At 40.6% G+C, this 19198-nt stretch overlaps 1 protein-coding gene across 1 annotated transcript in view; it reads left to right on the forward strand.

Annotated features, from left to right (window-relative positions):
• Positions 1-18111: 18111 nt before the first annotated feature.
• The window catches only part of LOC126419555 (myeloid differentiation primary response protein MyD88), a 112559-nt gene continuing 111472 nt past the window's right edge, over positions 18112-19198 (forward strand). Inside the window, exon 1 of the mRNA XM_050086747.1 lies at positions 18112-18267. Within this exon, the coding sequence (XP_049942704.1) occupies positions 18266-18267 (2 nt within the window). The 5' untranslated portion in view covers positions 18112-18265. The remainder of the gene's footprint in view (positions 18268-19198) is intronic.

A 19198-nucleotide genomic window follows, 5' to 3' on the forward strand; every position in this document is an offset into this window, starting at 1 on the left:
TATAATCTATCTGATACCTTTTAGTATCTCCAGGGTTCTTCCATGTATACAACCTTCTTTCATGATTCTTAAACCAAATGTTAGCTATGATTATGTTGTGCTCTGTGCAAAATTCTACCAGGCGGCTTCCTCTTTCATTTCTTAGCCCCAATCCATATTCACCTACTATGTTTCCTTCTCTCCCTTTTCCTACACTCGAATTCCAGTCACCCATCACTATTAAATTTTCGTCTCCCTGCACAATCTGAATAATTTCTTTTATTTCATCATACATTTCTTCAATTTCTTCGTCATCTGCAGAGCTAGTTGGCATATAAACTTGTACTACTGTAGTAGGTGTGGGCTTCGTATCTATCTTGGCCACAATAATGCGTTCACTATGCTGTTTGTAGTAGCTTACCCGCATTCCTATTTTCCTATTCATTATTAAACCTACTCCTGCATTACCCCTATTTGATTTTGTGTTTATAACCCTGTAGTCACCTGAGCAGAAGTCTTGTTCCTCCTGCCACCGAACTTCACTAATTCCCTCTATATCTAACCTATCCGTTTCCCTTTTTAAATTTTCTAACCTACCTGCCTGATTAAGGGATCTGACATTCCACACTCCGATCCGTAGAACGCCAGTTTTCTTTCTCCTGATAACGACATTCTCTTGAGTAGTCCCCACCTGGAGATCCGAATGGGGGACTATTTTACCTACGGAATATTTTACCCAAGAGGACGCCATCATCATTTGATCATACAGTAAAGCTGCATGCCCTCGGGAAAAATTACGGCTGTAGTTTCCCCTTGCTTTCAGCCGTTCGCAGTACCAGCACAGCAAGGCCGTTTTGGTTATTGTTACAAGGCCACATCAGTCAATCATCCAGACTGTTGCCCTTGCAACTACTGAAAAGGCTGCTGCCCCTCTTCAGGAACCACACGTTTGTCTGGCCTCTCAACAGATACCCCTCCGTTGTGGTTGCACCTACGGTACGGCTATCTGTATCGCTGAGGCACGCAAGCCTCCCCACCAACGGCAAGGTCCATGGTTCATGGGGGGGCAGATCATGGACTAAAGAGAGAAAAATTAATGCGGTTATTGACGTGTTGGCTGGTGATGCCAAGCGTTGGGGCTTAAACCCCACCATCACGAACCTGACTTTCGACGAGTTTAAAAATTTGTTTCTGGCTGAATACTGGTCAGAGCAAAAACAACAAAGTGTCTGGCGCGAATTTGTCGTATAGAGTCCTTTCGATGCGACTTCGTGTGGCTCGATGAAGGAGTTTTGTGAGGGCTGGATCCGCAAGTTGGAATATTTGCGTGATCGCCGCACGGAATCCGAAATAGTCTGGGAACTCTACAAGAAGCTTCCAGATGATACTAAAAGCTACGTAGGAAGCAATTACAAGACAATCAATGATTTCCTGGAAAGAGTTGAGGACGAGGACAATTGGCGCAATAATCGCGACAGTGGTAGATACCGTGGTAACAACAACGGGTACCACAGCAACCACAACAATGATAACTATGGGAACAATGCATACCGCAATCTTGGCAGCGATAACAATAGTGGTTCGGGCCGTAATGACAATCGGTACAATGTAAATAATAACAGGAATGAAGGAAACCAGTATCATACTAGCGTGATACGGGCTTCGCAGAATAAGTAATAACGCCAGAGAGTGTGATCAGCCGCCTCAGCAGCATCCGGAGAGCGCATCTGCTGGGACGAGACAGGGAAACCATTAGCCGCGCCGGTGAGGGGCCGACCGGGCGTGGAGAAATTTTGGCGGCCCAATAACAGGAGAAAACCTAGGTGTCGTCGTTATGAAAATTCCGTATGGAATAATCAACGGCGGGAGAGTGTACCAGCTGTATACACGGCAGTAGAAAATACATTCACTGTCAGTGACAACAACTTAAGTAGTGTTCCGGAAATCGGTTATAAAGTGACAGCTGTAACACCCACAGCGGAACTGAAGATTGAGTTTAAGAATGATTCGCAATTGCTGAGAGAAGATCAGATGTCGGATAACACGTCCGTCATTGAGCGAGGGGATGCAGAGAGGGATGAGGCCTGGTGAAGGCAGTTCGGTCGCTTATACGACGAACTAAGAGATTATAGGGGCCTGTACTGGAGAAGTGTTTATGTGGAGCGCAGGCAGGATTTGCCGCGTCTCGTCCCGCAGGGAGATAGTGTTTGTGAAGTGATAGAAAGTTCTGGCCCTAACCGGCAGACTTTACCAGAAATAGTTGATGTTAATGGGGAGCACGAGCAAGATTCGTCGTGTTTCGTCCCGCAGCAGTTGGATGTTGAAGTAGTAACGGAAAGTTCTGGCCTTAACCAGCAGACCTTACCGAAAGTTGTAGTGGTAGAAGTAGCCGACCCATCCGACGCAAAGCTCCAGTTTAAACATTGCGAGAGTATTAAGGAAAAAGATTACGAAAATTTTAGTGATAGCCGGACACGATTGGTAAAAAAGCACGTAGATTACAGCGTGTATGAAGTTAGAGCTGACGTTATACGGTCAGACGGTAGCAGTGTGGGTTGCGCAGATCCAGAGGAAGTAATTGCAGATACTACTGGGCACATTCCTCCAGGTATATTGGCAGATGAGATCAATCTGGCCAAAGAGGAATCAACGAAGGTGACAATTAGTGAATTGATAGCAAATCAACACTCACTAGTTGACGAGTTATAGGTAAAGGTTTCGGTATTGGAGGCGAAGCTACAGACTAAGCCTCAGGACAAACGTGTTGAAATTAAAACTGTATGTGAACAGAGCTAAAAAAGCCGCCAGATAAGCCGGATTTAGGATCAAAGCCGTATGGTTTTTTTCTGGAATAACCTGGATATAGACGAGGATTTATTGTGGGGAAATAAAGAAACAGTCAAGGACAAGTGTAGACAGATAGTAGTGTCTGTTAATATGCACGACCTACAACTAAACGTGTTGATTGACACCGGTGCAGAATTGAGTGCTGTATCTGGGAAAATATTTGACTTACTGAAAGACGCACCTGGAATCGTAGTTATGCCAGTAACAGGAGTGAAAATTATCGGTGTTACTGGGAACGCCAGTAAACCGGTCACAAAACAGATTTTTGTCAATTTCGAGATATGTGGGGCACGATTTGAACAAGAGTTTGTAGTCGTACCAGACTTAACTATGGAAGTAATTATCGGGTTAGATTGGCTATTAAAGTACCGTGCAGTGATTAATTGCGAAAGCAAAACTTTGACATGTACATCACAAGATAAAACAATAGTAGGTAGTTTTGACGAGGCAGGAGATGGTGTGCATAGGCAATACCAGCCTATACACATTGTTAACTGGCCGGATGCCATTGACATAGCTATGCATTTAAACTACTGTAACGTGAGGAATCTCGGCATTGACAATAGTGTAGAAAGTGAATTGGAAAGTATTGTAGACGGTGTGTCAAACGTAACAAACTAACAAAGACGAGGCCTGTATGAAGTAATAATGAGGAATAAGAGAGTGATTTCAGACAAACCGGGACTTGTGGAAGAGATAATCAAATTCCCTACATGGATAGACATTAGTATTGGTGTGAAAAAAGATTGTTTGCGAGAAATAATGAAGCTAAAAGCCGATACTCGCATACGTCGTCATGACGCTAAAGCGCGTTTTGCTAAGTTTGCAATCGTACACTTAGTACTTGTAAAAGCTCGTGAGAAATCCAGCGAACTAGACAATGAAATCTCTAAATTTAAGTTTGTTTATAATGGACCATATAAAGTCATTGGTATACCTCACAAAAATACTTATTGCTTAGAGTATCCAAGCTCTGGAAAACTATTAGGTATATGGAACATTGTAGACTCGAAATTGTACCAACCAAGAATTGATTAATACCACAGAATGGGTAATGTGCAGCATGTAAATATAGAGTGTAAGATTTAAGGATTTGCTAGTTTGCCATGCTTTTGCCTGACCAAGAGGTCATTAAATAAGTTGTAATTAATAAGTAATTAATTTTGATTTGTGATTTAAGAGTAACTGATTATTAATCAATTGAGAAATCCAAGCTGCTAGTTTAAGTTTTCAGCTGAGTAACAGTAGATTAAGGAACGAAAATACGGTTTTGTAACTAGCTGTAAGATTTCATGAATGTGTGTTTTACTAGTCATTGCCGATGTACTTAGACGCTGTTTTAAGTTTCAGGCTAGTACATGCGTGTGATGATGGACAGTGTTAAGTTATCCACTGTGATAGTATTAATGGACTCCTTGAGATTACTCGGGAATGAGTTTTTCTGAAAGAATTCAGTGAAACGGACGTTCTGGAAATGCCGTTACACAGGCGAGTGAGATAAAGCGTGCCGCACAGGCGGGCGCAACAATACTGGCGAGGCGGAGCCGCTGTCCGCTCTTGTGCTGCTGTCGGCATTCTTTGTACTTGCGGGCACGGAAGGCGGAGTTGTTTTTCTTCCCGGACAGCCTATGTGAATGAATTCTGTTGTCAATATTTATGTTTTTTTCGATTTGCTGTATATTATTTTCTTGTTTAGCGTTAAGTGGACTCTCATGGCGAGAAGATTAATTATGAAAAGGTTATATAAAAATGGGTATTCTACGCAATTAATTATTAATTTGCGTATTTTGATCTACCTGTTTTTATGACCATGTACTCTGATTAATTTTGTAAATAGTATTCCATTTCTTGATACTGTTAGGAATTTTGCTGATTTAGAATAGCTGAACTATTTTCTATGTTTTCTATAAATTTTAATATGTTGTCAACCTGTTTTCTTTTGTGTAAGCTAACAGACTGGAATAAGGTTAGGAGTGTTTCCACTCAATTATTATGGTCTAGATATTGGTTTATGGTTAATTAGCCTAATGCTAAATTTTCTTGATATTTTGATCATATGCATTTCCGCTGCTTTTTTTTCCTTTTTGGGACATTTTTTGAGTCTGTTTAGGTTACACGAACATCCTCAGACAATGTGGGGCACTTGTAACGCCGGAAATGCATATCCTCCTATTTCCATCTATTCTACTATAATTTTTTTTCCTTTATTTGTTACCTGAAGATATGACATTTCTGTGTCTTTATAGATTGTAATTGTTTTACTATTTATACATTTATGTCGATGTATAATTAGTTAGTTTTGTAAATATTATTTGTAGTTTTACGCTGGGTCTGGCCTAGGGAAAAATATGCTATCGAACGACTACATCGATAGGTCGTGTGGAGAACCAAATTGTTTAGGATCTTTGGTAGTGTTAACTCTGCCACATGGAGCGTGGGCAGAGAGAGTCTGGCGGGAGTAGGACAGTGGAGCAGAGGTGTGCTGAGTGACGCTCCCGCGAGTTGCCGCGCTTCCGGGGTTTGGCAGAATGTAATTGCACTCGACTTGCTAAGATAGTTTCTGACACGGTGTAGTGGACGGGAAGCATTAGCTGGCGCACATCAAGAGCCCGTTTCGCCTGGTGACCGTGTCGAGAAGGAGGCGCGCCAACATCCAGCTTCTGCAACAGCGACGGCCGACAATGAGTGACTGTCGCCACCTCCTTGATCGACGACTTCAAACCTTCAATCAACCAACAAGGAAGACTGGAAGCACGTAAAGTTTTAGAACTGTATGGCAGACCTCAGCTTTTCAAACTGTTTCAAAATTACAGCAATGTAGCATGAACCTTTGTTGCTCATTGTCCCAATTGCATTACCAAGCAGGGTCGCTTCCTTTTCCAGAATGAACCCGAGTGTCGTTGAAATTCAAACGTCAGCAATAAAGTAATATCATTCCATTTCACTGCTTTAATTTCAACATTCAGTTAAAGTATTCATAGCTGGCTACAATATTTAGATTACACAAGCACAAATTAAGAGTGCGAGTTTTGTTATCATATTTTAGCTTATCTGTGACTGCAGCTCAGCTGCAATTTTACTATTGTTGGTTGTTCAGAATCATTTAATACAAGTTAAGTCTCTTATTTCTAAAATGCGCTGATTCAAGTAGCTTTTGAAATGATTGCTGAGGTAGCCCAAGACTAACCTTATTTTATTGAATTTCGTCGTGCTTCAGAAACAAAGTTCACTATTAATTTCAGTCACTAAATTAACTTTCAATTTTTCGGTTCTATTACTTCTTTTGCTAAATTAAGTCAGAGTGTAGCGAAATTTATTACTTCTGACAAACATTCAGTTTTCACACAAAACGTGTCACCCTTCAGTTGCCACGCCTTTAGTGTTAATTATATGTGCATTTATCTTTCATTTTCAGTTATTATAGTAGTTTTCACTGTCATTAAGGTCGATAAGTGAGCGGGAGGTTACAAGGCAACTGCAAATGTATCATGTTGGACTGTGATAGTGTTAAATTACTTAAAGTAATTTCTACGAGAAACTGATCTTGCAATAGATCTAACTACCATTTTTCCCATTTAAAGATATTTTTGGCACCACAGGGGTTTCCCCATAGCAGGATCGTTTCCATCTATAAAATTCTATTATGGGGAAACTCTGGTGGTACGAAAATAGTACTTTATGACATAAGTGGGTTTTAGATCTATTTTGGGATTCTCACCACAAGAATCTTGTAGAAATTTCTTTAAGGAATTTAATGTTATGACATTGCCCACTTAATACATCAATAGGTGCCTGGTATATACTAAGAAATCAGTTTGATCTTAGTGCTCAGTACATGCTGTAGTAGTGGATATCTGCCTTTGTTTCTTCTTAGATTTTATTTTATTTCTTCGCTTATTTTTTTGACACGTTTTAAATACTCAATGACGACCTCGATTGTTTTGCATTGAGTGTTCTTCAGTAACAGAGGTGAGAGATCTGAAAGTAAAAAATGATTTAACTCTTACAATGGCTGGACAGAACCAACAGCTACCTGGTGTATAAATAGAAACATAAACTGAGGAAACCATTTCCAGTAAATAACCTTTTTTTAGGTGGAAAAGGCAGCTAATTGAAGGTGAAAACACTGATATTTCTGACATTATTTGTTATACAGAGAAATACGCAATGGACAAGCTAAACAGACTTTATGTGTTGTATATGTTGATTGATGTGTTTGTATGCACGTATTTTTTCGAGCAAATAAACATCAATGTTTCACTGCTCAGTAGTTTGCTATAGAAAACTGATGAAGAACATCCATTATGAAGTTTGCTTTGCCCATTAATTTACCTTATCATTCCTAGCTCCTTAATTCTGATTTACATTTTGACTTCTTTGCGTCAAGAACAGATTTTTAAATCTTTTTTTCATTGATTGTTACTGGGTTAAGCGAATTGAAGTTGTGTCGATATTCTAGTTTGAACACTACGCCATTTCACAGTGACGTCTACTGAGGTTCCATTTTGTTGTTTCCTATTACATTGACGTCTAATGTGAATCGGTTTTAACACTGCATACTGCAGTTGCATATGTGAACTCCGAGTTTTTAGTGGGCAACTTAAAAGACGCAACTTTTGTCGCGCCACAAAAAATTCAGCTTAGTTGAACTTTGTGGCGCCTCTTTCCTACCACCACTACTCCCTGGTGGCAGTATTTCGAAACACCAGTTTTATGTCACAGTTGTCGTGGTGTAATTGCTGTTGTCTGTCATTCGATTTAAGTGTTTTTTTATTTCTTAAAAAAAATTAAAACAGTGGTCAGCAGGTACACTTTCGCAGATTCTAGAGCTACAAGAACAGCAAACATCCCCGATTTTCTGCAGGTATGTGTGTGTGTGTGTGTGTGTGTGTGTGTGTGTGTGTGTGTGTGTGTGTGTGTGTGTGTTCTTAAAAGACTTTTGAATGCATAAAGAAACTTAATATACTTAACCATAACAGTGAATCATACAAACTTCGTAATTTGTGTGACCAAGCATTTTATAAATTGCGGATATGCGCGAAGTAGTTCCAGAGTGTGATATTGCAGCTATTAAACTAAAAATTAGTTATTCAAAACGCCTATATCAACGAATATAATAAGAGTCTAAAATCTTGGAAGAACTTCATGTCTGCCAATGACATTTACATGCCAGCTGTTGGTTAGTTTGCCATTTTAGACAGAATTTTTGGCTCTTAGTGTAATTTCTTTTATACATGTGTTTGATTTCGCCTTATTTATTCTTATGCGAAATCTATTTTTGGATCTAACATTGGGGTTTCGTCTTCATTTTATTTAACTTTTGTCACAGCTCACAGGTCGTAACCTGCACTATACATTCGTGTCCACCCATATGATTTCAGTTGATGCCATACTGAAAGCTGTGGAGCTATGTAGAATTTGTGGCATGCTGTTTATAAGGTAGGACACGATGCCACTACAGTGAGCCACAAGCGATGGCACCATATTGTACGTGTGGGTGAACCTGGCTTTAGAGAAGGAAGACAACAGTGCAAATCGACATAAAAGAGTGTGTGGGTCCAAAAAATGTTAATTTCAAGGTACAGAAGGGGAATTTCACACATCATACAAGGAGCTCTAGGAGAAGGAATCTGAATCTTGTGTTTATTTATTTTATTATCCATCTTTAGGCATTAAAAATGCTATTGATGTCGTCATTTTAGAAAGCCGAAGCACCAGTTTTTCATTTGTTACGTTAAACTTCACTGGCTTTTAACAGTTGAGGTGCCTTATTTGTGATACAGTTAGCTAGTGAAACCACATAAATTTTGACAACTGTGCTTACAAAACTGTTTCAGACACAATTCAGACAGTGAGCTCCTAGCTCACTCATTTGTTACATAGTTTAATTCTTAATTTCTTTGCGTGTTTTTGGTACTTGCATTGTTTAATTCATAAATTTCGGGCGTATTATAGTATTTGAGAGTTGTAGCATCGCGTTTTAGTATCTGAATAGTGTAAATTCGCGTAGTCGTTTTTCTACTGTTTTGTTTTGAACGGCCAGTGTCGGTTGGTCGCAGTCAGTGTGCTCCCTGCCGCCGTTGGATAAGCAGCTGCAGCAGCAAGTCGTATACTCCTAGCTCACTCATTTGTTACATAGTTTAATTATTAATTTCTTTGCGTGTTTTTGGTACTTGCATTGTTTAATTCATAAATTTCGGGCGCATTATAGTATTTGAGAGTGTAGCATCGTGTTTTAGTACCTGAATAATGTAATTTCGCTTAGTGTCCTTCCGCCGCCGAGCAGTGTCAGCAGTGCGCAAGTAGCAGCATTACTGCATTTACTAGGCAATCTTGTATTTTAATAACCGTGTAAATTTTGTCGATTTGTTTGTGCTCTCTGTAGATTAGTTCAGACGTTCTTTGCAAAACAGTTTTTAGCATGGATAGGGACTGCAACTGCTGTGTTCGGATGCAGGCTGAGTTGGCATCCCTTCGCTCCCAGCTTCAGGCAGTGTTGGCTTCGGTCACACAGCTTGAGGCTGTTGCCAATGCGCATCACTGTGGGGGTCGGGATGGGGGTTTGTCAGGGACGGCCAGCTCGTCCCACGCATCCCCTGATCGGACTACGACTGTGGTTGCCCGGGATACTGCCCGCATTGAGGCTGATCCCTCACCTGTGGTAGAGTGGGAGGTCGTTTCAAGGTGTGGCAGGGGGCGAAAGACATTCCGGAGGGCTGAACGGAAAGCCTCTCCAGTTTGTCTGACGAACCGGTTTCAGGCTCTGTCTCAGGCTGATACTGATCTTCGGCCTGACATGGCTGCTTGTCCTGTTCCAGAGGTTGCCCCTCAGTCTGCAAGATCCGGGCAGTCGCAGAGGGTGGGCTTACTGGTAGTTGGGAGCTCCAACGTCAGGCGCGTAATGGGGCCCCTTAGGGAAATGGCAGCAAGAAAGGGGAAGAAAACCAATGTGCACTCCGTGTGCATACCGGGGGGAGTCATTCCAGATGTGGAAAGGGTCCTTCCGGATGCCATGAAGGGTACAGGGTGCACCCATCTGCAGGTGGTCGCTCATGTCGGCACCAATGATGTGTGTCGCTATGGATCGGAGGAAATCCTCTCTGGCTTCCGGCGGCTATCTGATTTGGTGAAGACTGCCAGTCTCGCTAGCGGGATGAAAGCAGAGCTCACCATCTGCAGCATCGTCGACAGGACTGACTGCGGACCTTTGGTACAGAGCCGAGTGGAGGGTCTGAATCAGAGGCTGAGACGGTTCTGCGACCGTGTGGGCTGCAGATTCCTCGACTTGCGCCATAGGGTGGTGGGGTTTCGGGTTCCGCTGGATAGGTCAGGAGTCCACTACACGCAACAAGCGGCTACACGGGTAGCAGGGGTTGTGTGGCGTGGGCTGGGCGGTTTTTTAGGTTAGATGGCCTTGGGCAAGTACAGAAAGGGCAACAGCCTCAACGGGTGCGGGGCAAAGTCAGGACATGCGGGGACTAAGCAGCAATCGGTATTGTAATTGTCAACTGTCGAAGCTGCGTTGGTAAAGTACCGGAACTTCAAGCGCTCATAGAAAGCACCGAAGCTGAAATCGTTATAGGTACAGAAAGCTGGTTTAAGCCAGAGATAAATTCTGCCGAAATTTTTACAAAGGTACAGACGGTGTTTAGAAAGGATAGATTGCATGCAACCGGTGGTGGAGTGTTCATCGCTGTTAGTAGTAGTTTATCCTGTAGTGAAGTAGAAGTGGATAGTTCCTGTGAATTATTATGGGTGGAGGTTACACTAAACAACCGAACTAGGTTAATAATTGGCTCCTTTTACCGACCTCCCGACTCAGCAGCATTAGTGGCAGAACAACTGAGAGAAAATTTGGAATACATTTCACATAAATTTTCTCAGCATGTTATAGTCTTAGGTGGAGACTTCAATTTACCAGATATAGACTGGGACACTCAGATGTTTAGGACGGGTGGTAGGGACAGAGCATCGAGTGACATTGTACTGAGTGCACTATCCGAAAATTACCTCGAGCAATTAAACAGAGAACCGACTTGTGGAGATAACATATTGGACCTACTGATAACAAACAGACCCGAACTTTTCGAATCTGTATGTACAGAACAGGGAATCAGTGATCATAAGGCCGTTGCAGCATCCCTGAATATGGAAGTTAATAGGAATATAAAAAAAGGGAGGAAGGTTTATCTGTTTAGCAAGAGTAATAGAAGGCAGATTTCAGACTACCTAACAGATCAAAACGAAAATTTCTGTTCCGACACTGACAATGTTGAGTGTTTATGGAAAAAGTTCAAGGCAATCGTAAAATGCGTTTTAGACAGGTGCGTGCCGAGTAAAACTGTGAGGGACGGGAAAAACCCACCGTGGTACAACAACAAAGTTAGGAAACTACTGCGAAAGCAAAGAGAGCTCCACTCCAAGTTTAAACGCAGCCAAAACCTCTCAGACAAACAGAAGCTAAACGATGTCAAAGTTAGCGTAAGGAGGGCTATGCGTGAAGCGTTCATTGAATTCGAAAGTAAAATTCTATGTACCGACTTGACAGAAAATCCTAGGAAGTTCTGGTCTTACGTTAAATCAGTAAGTGGCTCGAAACAGCATATCCAGACACTACGGGATGATGATGGCATTGAAACAGAGGATGACACGCGTAAAGCTGAAATACTAAACACCTTTTTCCAAAGCTGTTTCACAGAGGAAGACCGCACTGCAGTTCCTTCTCTAAATCCTCGCACAAACGAAAAAATGGCTGACATCGAAATAAGTGTCCAAGGAATAGAAAAGCAACTGGAATCACTCAATAGAGGAAAGTCCACTGGACCTGACGGGATACCAATTCGATTCTACACAGAGTACGCGAAAGAACTTGCCCCCCTTCTAACAGCCGTGTACCGCAAGTCTCTAGAGGAACGGAGGGTTCCAAATGATTGGAAAAGAGCACAGATAGTCCCAGTCTTCAAGAAGGGTCGTCGAGCAGATGCGCAAAACTATAGACCTATATCTCTTACGTCGATCTCTTGTAGAATTTTAGAACATGTTTTTTGCTCGCGTATTATGTCATTTCTGGAAACCCAGAATCTACTATGTAGGAATCAACATGGATTCCGGAAACAGCGATCGTGTGAGACCCAACTCGCCTTATTTGTTCATGAGACCCAGAAAATATTAGATACAGGCTCCCAGGTAGATGCTATTTTTCTTGACTTCCGGAAGGCGTTCGATACAGTTCCGCACTGTCGCCTGATAAACAAAGTAAGAGCCTACGGAATATCAGACCAGCTGTGTGGCTGGATTGAAGAGTTTTTAGCAAACAGAACACAGCATGTTGTTATCAATGGAGAGACGTCTACAGACGTTAAAGTAACGTCTGGCGTGCCACAGGGGAGTGTTATGGGACCATTGCTTTTCACAATATATATAAATGACTTAGTAGATAGTGTCGGAAGTTCCATGCGGCTTTTCGCGGATGATGCTGTAGTATACAGAGAAGTTGCTGCATTAGAAAATTGTAGCGAAATACAGGAAGATCTGCAGCGGATAGGCACTTGGTGCAGGGAGTGGCAACTGACCCTTAACATAGACAAATGTAATGTATTGCGAATACATAGAAAGAAGGATCCTTTATTGTATGATTATATGATAGCGGAACAAACACTGGTAGCAGTTACTTCTGTAAAATATCTGGGAGTATGCGTACGGAACGATTTGAAGTGGAATGATCATATAAAATTAATTGTTGGTAAGGCGGGTACCAGGTTGAGATTCATTGGGAGAGTGCTTAGAAAATGTAGTCCATCAACAAAGGAGGTGGCTTACAAAACACTCGTTCGACCTATACTAGAGTATTGCTCATCAGTGTGGGATCCGTACCAGGTCGGGTTGACGGAGGAGATAGAGAAGATCCAAAGAAGAGCGGCGCGTTTCGTCACTGGGTTATTTGGTAACTGTGATAGCGTTATGGAGATGTTTAATAAACTCAAGTGGCAGACTCTGCAAGAGAGGCGCTCTGCATCGCGGTGTAGCTTGCTCGCCAGGTTTCGAGAGGGTGCGTTTCTGGATGAGGTATCGAATATATTGCTTCCCCCTACTTATACTTCCCGAGGAGATCACGAATGTAAAATTAGAGAGATTAGAGCGCGCACGGAGGCTTTCAGACAGTCGTTCTTCCCGCGAACCATACGCGACTGGAACAGGAAAGGGAGGTAATGACAGTGGCACGTAAAGTGCCCTCCGCCACACACCGTTGGGTGGCTTGCGGAGTATCAATGTAGATGTAGATGTAGATGTAGCTACTTAACAAGAAATACGTCTATCACAAACATGTATTTAAAGAAACGGCTTGCAGTGTCTGAAGGTTTCAGTCCATTTCTTCATGAAACTCTGCAAATGCATGACAATATTAAAATAAGTTCCACCTACTAATCAATCTGATCCTATACGCAGTAATTTTTTCACTTGCTGCCATATTGCAATCTATTTCATTCTAAAATATAAAATACGGTAGTGGAGGGCAAGTAATTTAGTACGCCCATGACGAACAATTTTAACGAAAGAAATGACGAAACGAAACAATTTACAACAAAAAACCATCATTACACAACTAATATTAACAACGAACAGCACTGCGAAACCAAATATGGAGCCCTGCGCGTGGCATTGTATTGAGAGGAAATGTGCTTTAGGTCACGTGACCAACGACGCGTGGATGACGAGAACCATCAAAACTTTCTTCCCGAGAAACACTGATGGTGCTGTGACATTACGGGACGGCCAATGTGGATGCTGCAATTTGAAACTCATAGCAGAATGTTTTGATTGGACGTGACGTGACGACCAGTGTGAATTGCCGTATATACGCAGATGCAAGCATATTATGACGTGATGCTCGGTGACACTGCTGTCTGCCGATCCGCGAGAAAACCCGCGCTAAGGCCGGTATTACACTATCAAATTTCTTTGTCAAAGATTTGATCAAAGATGTGATCAAATATTCCGTCAAATATATTTGACAAAGGTCTTTGACGTAGCGCTACAAGGGGTATTACACTGTCATCAAATTTTTCGTCAAAGTTCAAGATGGCTGACAACAACTTGTTATTAACCGCAGCAGTTGTACGTACCCCAATTGCATTGTGTGCACATGCGGAAAAGAAGTGGGGGAAAAAATGGAAACATACATACGAGGTTGACAGTCTTAAAAGTCCTGGGATTACAACTTGATGATAAATTCAGTTGGGAGGAGCACATCCCAGAACTGCAGAAACGCCTTAACAAATCTGTTTGCAATTCGAATGTTAGCTGACATAGGCAATATAAAAATGAAGAAGCTTGCATACTTTCATTCCATAATGTCATATGGTATAATATTTTGGGGTAAATCTTCAAGTCAAACAAAAGTTTTCAGAGTCCAAAAGCGTGTAATACGTATTATTTGTGGAGTAAATTCACGGACGTCCTGTAGAAACCTCTTCAAAGAACTGGGTATACTAACTACTGCCTCTCAGTATATTTACTTCTTAATGAAATTTGTCGTAAATAATATATCTCTTTTTCCAACAAACAACTCGGTTCATACATACAATACCAGGAACAAAAATGATCTACACAAGGACTTCTACTCCATTGACGAAATTTTTCATAGAAACAAATGATGTATTGTATTTATTCATACTATTAGTATTGTTATTTCAGCTTTAAAAAATTGACATGTTCCACATCCATGAGGATCTCCTCAGCATGGATCTATGGAACGAAAAACTAATCTAATCTGGGTGAAGTCGTGGGTTTTACGACGACACGATAAAAGAATTCAACAAAACTTCTTACGTGAGCTTACAGTGGAAGACGTCAAGTGGTACATCAATTACTTAAGAATGGATGAGCATACATTCCTGTATGTGCTCAGTGAAGTGTATCCTCGTATCACAAAGCACAATATTCACTTAAGAACTGCTACATCTTCAGAAGACAGGCTCACTGTAACACTCCGATTCCTTGCTACGGAAGAGGGTTATGTTATGTTATGTTATGTTAGGTTAGGTCAGGTCAGGTCAGGTCAGGTCAGGTCAGGTCTTGTCTCCAATCTTCTTATTTTACTTTTGTATTCAGGGTGCCTCACGTTGTAAAGCGCCTCATCAGCTTCATACATCTCTATTAATTTTGTAGTTGTCGGCAGACACCAATTGTATTTACCGGCAATGTTTATAAAAACACTACAGACGACAGAACGCTGCAGCGATGCTAGCGCTCCATGTGGTAACATGTCACAGTGCAGTGAACAGAAGACAAGCGATTTCTTTGATCAAATATACAGCGAGGCCCTAGATTTGATCAAATATTGGACGACATTTGACAAAGTACCTTCGACCATAGATATTGGTAGACTGGTCATGACGTATATTTCGTGGCACCAACAGCTCTACTGCTATACCACGTTACTATTGGCAAAACAATGGTGGTATCCTGTTGTGCTTATGGTTGTACCGAGCGTTTTGTGAAGGGAAGTAACATTAAATTTCACGTGTAAGTATTATTAGTATAATTTAGCGGCATTTCTTGAATACTGATAAACTATTGTGTGTATCATATCCTTACCCAGAACGCCACAGTTACGTAAATTGGCGGTTTGAAGTATTGTGTGTGTTTCCAGGCGCACATTGCAATCGTATATATTTCTTGAAATGGTAAGCTACAAAGCTGCTTTTTCTCTTTCGTATAGGTTTCCAAAGGATGAAGGGCGCAGGCAGATGTGGATACAGGCAGTGAAACGAAAAGATTTCAAGCCTACTGCGCACACACGCATCTGTTCGAAGCACTTTGAAGAATATATATATATATATATATATATATATATATATATATATATATATATATATATATATATATATATATACAAAGATGATGTGACTTACCAAACGAAAGCGCTGGCATGTCGATAGACACACAAACAAACACAAACATACACACAAAATTCAAGCTTTCGAACCAACGGTTGCTTCGTCACGAAAGAGGGAAAGAGAGGAAAAGACAAAAGGATGTGGGTTTTAAGGGAGAGGGTAAGGAGTCATTCCAATCCCGGGAGCGGAAAGACTTACCTTAGGGGGGAAAAAAGGACAGGTATACACTCGCACACACACACACATATCCATCTCCACACACACACACCTATATATATATATATATATATATATATATATATATATATATATATATATATATAGTGTGTGTGTTTGAGAGAGAGAGATACATATTTATTACCAATAACCCTTCCCACTCCAAAAGCAATGGCAGTGTGCATTGCTACCACATAAGAAGAAAGGATGATTTTTACTATCCTGGATTAAATTTCACTTTGGTACAAAAAGGGGTGAATTATGCTGGTATTATTTTAAAGAACAATTTGCAAAAACAAGTTAGGGGTTTGATTTCTCATCTGGGTTTAGTTTTATTTTGTACTTCCCAGTTACAAAACATATGAATATCAGAAACAAATACTGAATACCATTTGCAAAAAGGGTAGTTGTATGGCCTATGTTAGTTTCCAGATAATAAGCTGTAATGCATGGGATAAATAATATGCTGCTACAAAAATCTTTGGTCATTTACCAAAAAGCACTAAAAGCTGACAGATAGCCAACCAGCATTTAAAATCAAACTAAAAGAATCTATGAATGACAGCTCCTACTCAGTAGACGATTTTTTAGATATAAATAAGTGATTGGACGACTCGTCATGTAATGATAGGTCTACCCTTCATTAAACTGACACATCATTGTGAAGTATCGTATTCATGATCTGTGGAACAAGTATTCATGTAAGTAGGTACTGATTTGGTAGATATCTTATTTGATACATCTACGAAACAAACTGTTTAAACCAAAAAAGAGCTTTCAAATGAAACTGCTTTACGTTTTGTGGGTGAACGACACAATTAAGTTCGTTACATTCGATATGAACACGAGTGTTTACGTTACAGGTTTCGTTGTTTATGCCGATTTATGAAGTCTATAACACTTTCTACAACCAAGGCATTAAAACACACACATGCAATATTTACGTTTTATGCAGTGCATAACGCATATTGTTAGTAGAGAATGCATCTCATAATTGGTAACACTGAAATATTCGCGGCGAATATATTGCCGAACATCGAAAGTGTTTCAGGAGTTCACAAAGTTCATTGTGAGGTAATGGCTGTAAAACTAAATTTGTACAGCGGTTACGCAATAATTTATCAATTCTAGCTGTGTTTACATAAGCTACATTTAATGTGGTGAAGTTAGCAGGAAATCCACTGAGAAATACTGGAAGTGAAATCAGGAATCAGAATGCTGCCTTGAACTCCAACCGACGTTCTGCCAACAGTCACGTGATTCTATGTTGCAGCCACGCCAGATGTATAGCTACCTCCATGGTATAGCCGCTGCTCTGTTTGCCCAGTCTATTAGTATCTATGGTCGAAGCAAAGTACCTATTACACCATCAAATATCTTTGACAAAGATTTTGGACAAAGAAATTTGATAGTGTAATACCGGCCTTAGTCACACTGTGCCGCTAGGTTTTCATAGACGCGCACGCACCGATGACAAAATTGTCCATCTCTGTGCATTCTCCGCTCCGCATTTGGTTTCCGACTATCGACACGGTGATGCGCAAACTGGCATCAACGTCTTCGCACAACGTGACAGTGCACGAAGTCGATATAGCTGACGCAATTCCTATAGAAGAGATGGGATAAAACCCAGCACTTCTCGACAGAATTTTGAAGGATTATTTTGGAAACATGAAAATAAAAAAGGATGGGAAGGTATCAGTGGAATGATATTTTTAAGTTGGGAAAATTTATGTTCAGTTGGGTCAGACACTCTCATGTTTATATTTTAATATTTTAATCAAGTTAAATGTAAATGATTCATCAAAAGTTTTAATACTTATTGAGAAATATTGAAAATTGTCTTGTAAGCGTGTTGAGGTTAATTAAACATTGTGTACAACTTTCCACTTATTAGCATGTCAAGGTTGTGTACACACTACTCTTTTTACGATATTTTTTTTTACGTTTCGTAAGTCCATAAATAAAATCCATATAGATTGGATTTCAAAACTGTCATTTTACGTTAGCGCACGCCACTTTGATGATATGACGAAACAGTGGTGGTCTTGTTTTTCCCGTTAAAAACTCCGATGCCTGCTAAGTACAGAAGCCGATCACGTCACTTCACGACATCCATAGATTTTAACCTCTTGGGTATCGACTTCCCAGGCAGCAAAGTCGTTATTTGGCTGGTTGTGTGAATAGTCTGTGCGTCCTGTCACCTGTTGATTTGCAAAATGTAGTTATAAATGGCATCAACATAACCTTATTTATACCTTAATTATAACTTTAATGTCGAAAGATAACTCTAAATATTTTGGACACAGGTCGCTTTTGGAGCTATGTAAGTTACTTTTGAGTTGCACAATGATTGTAATATAACAGTTGTCTTTTATTCCTAATAACATTTAGTCCTCTTATGTTCGGTCATGTTTGTTTTTTATGTTATTCTTTAAAATATACATCACACGAGTATTTAAAAAGGAACGAAAAATTTGATATCTACATTTAAACTCTGCAAACCACTGTGAAGTGCTCGACAGCGGTGCGTCCCATTGTATCAGGTATTAAGAATATTTATTCCATTTCATGTGATTGTGGAGGGCGGAAAACTGATTGTTGAATTATCTCCATGCTTGCTGTAATTAATCTAACATTGTCCTCGCAATTCCAATTAGTGCGATACATAGGATGTTGCAGTACATTCGTTAAGTCGTCAGTTAAAGCAAATTCTTGAAACTATGTAAATAGGCGTTTCTGGGGTAGTTTACGTCTACTTTAAAGAGTTTGCCCGTTTACTTTCATCAGCATCTCTGTGACACTTTCCCACGGATCAAACCAACCTATGACCGTTCGTGCAGCCCTTCTCAGTGTACGTTGTTAGGCCTACTTGGAATGAGCCTCAGCACTTGAGCAATATTACAGATAGGTAGCACGAGTGATCTGTAAGGTATATCCTTCGTAGATTGATTGCATTTCCCCCATATTCTACAATAAACCGACGAACACCAGCCTACCAATCACAACCTACAAGTGTTACAGCCAGATATTTTTTTGAGTTCACAGATTCCAACAGCGACTCACTGATATTACGTTGATGCGATACGTTTTTCGTTTTGTGAAGTGCACAGTTTTACATTCCAGAACATTTAGAACAAATCGCCACTACTTGAATCACTTCGAAATCTTAAGATTTGACGGAAAATTTATGCAGGTTCTTTCAGACAACACTTCATTATAGATAAAAGCATCATCTTCCAAACGTCTGAGGTTAC

The sequence above is a fragment of the Schistocerca serialis genome, chromosome 1 (assembly GCF_023864345.2).
Source record: "Schistocerca serialis cubense isolate TAMUIC-IGC-003099 chromosome 1, iqSchSeri2.2, whole genome shotgun sequence".
Lineage (NCBI taxonomy): Eukaryota > Metazoa > Arthropoda > Insecta > Orthoptera > Acrididae > Schistocerca > Schistocerca serialis.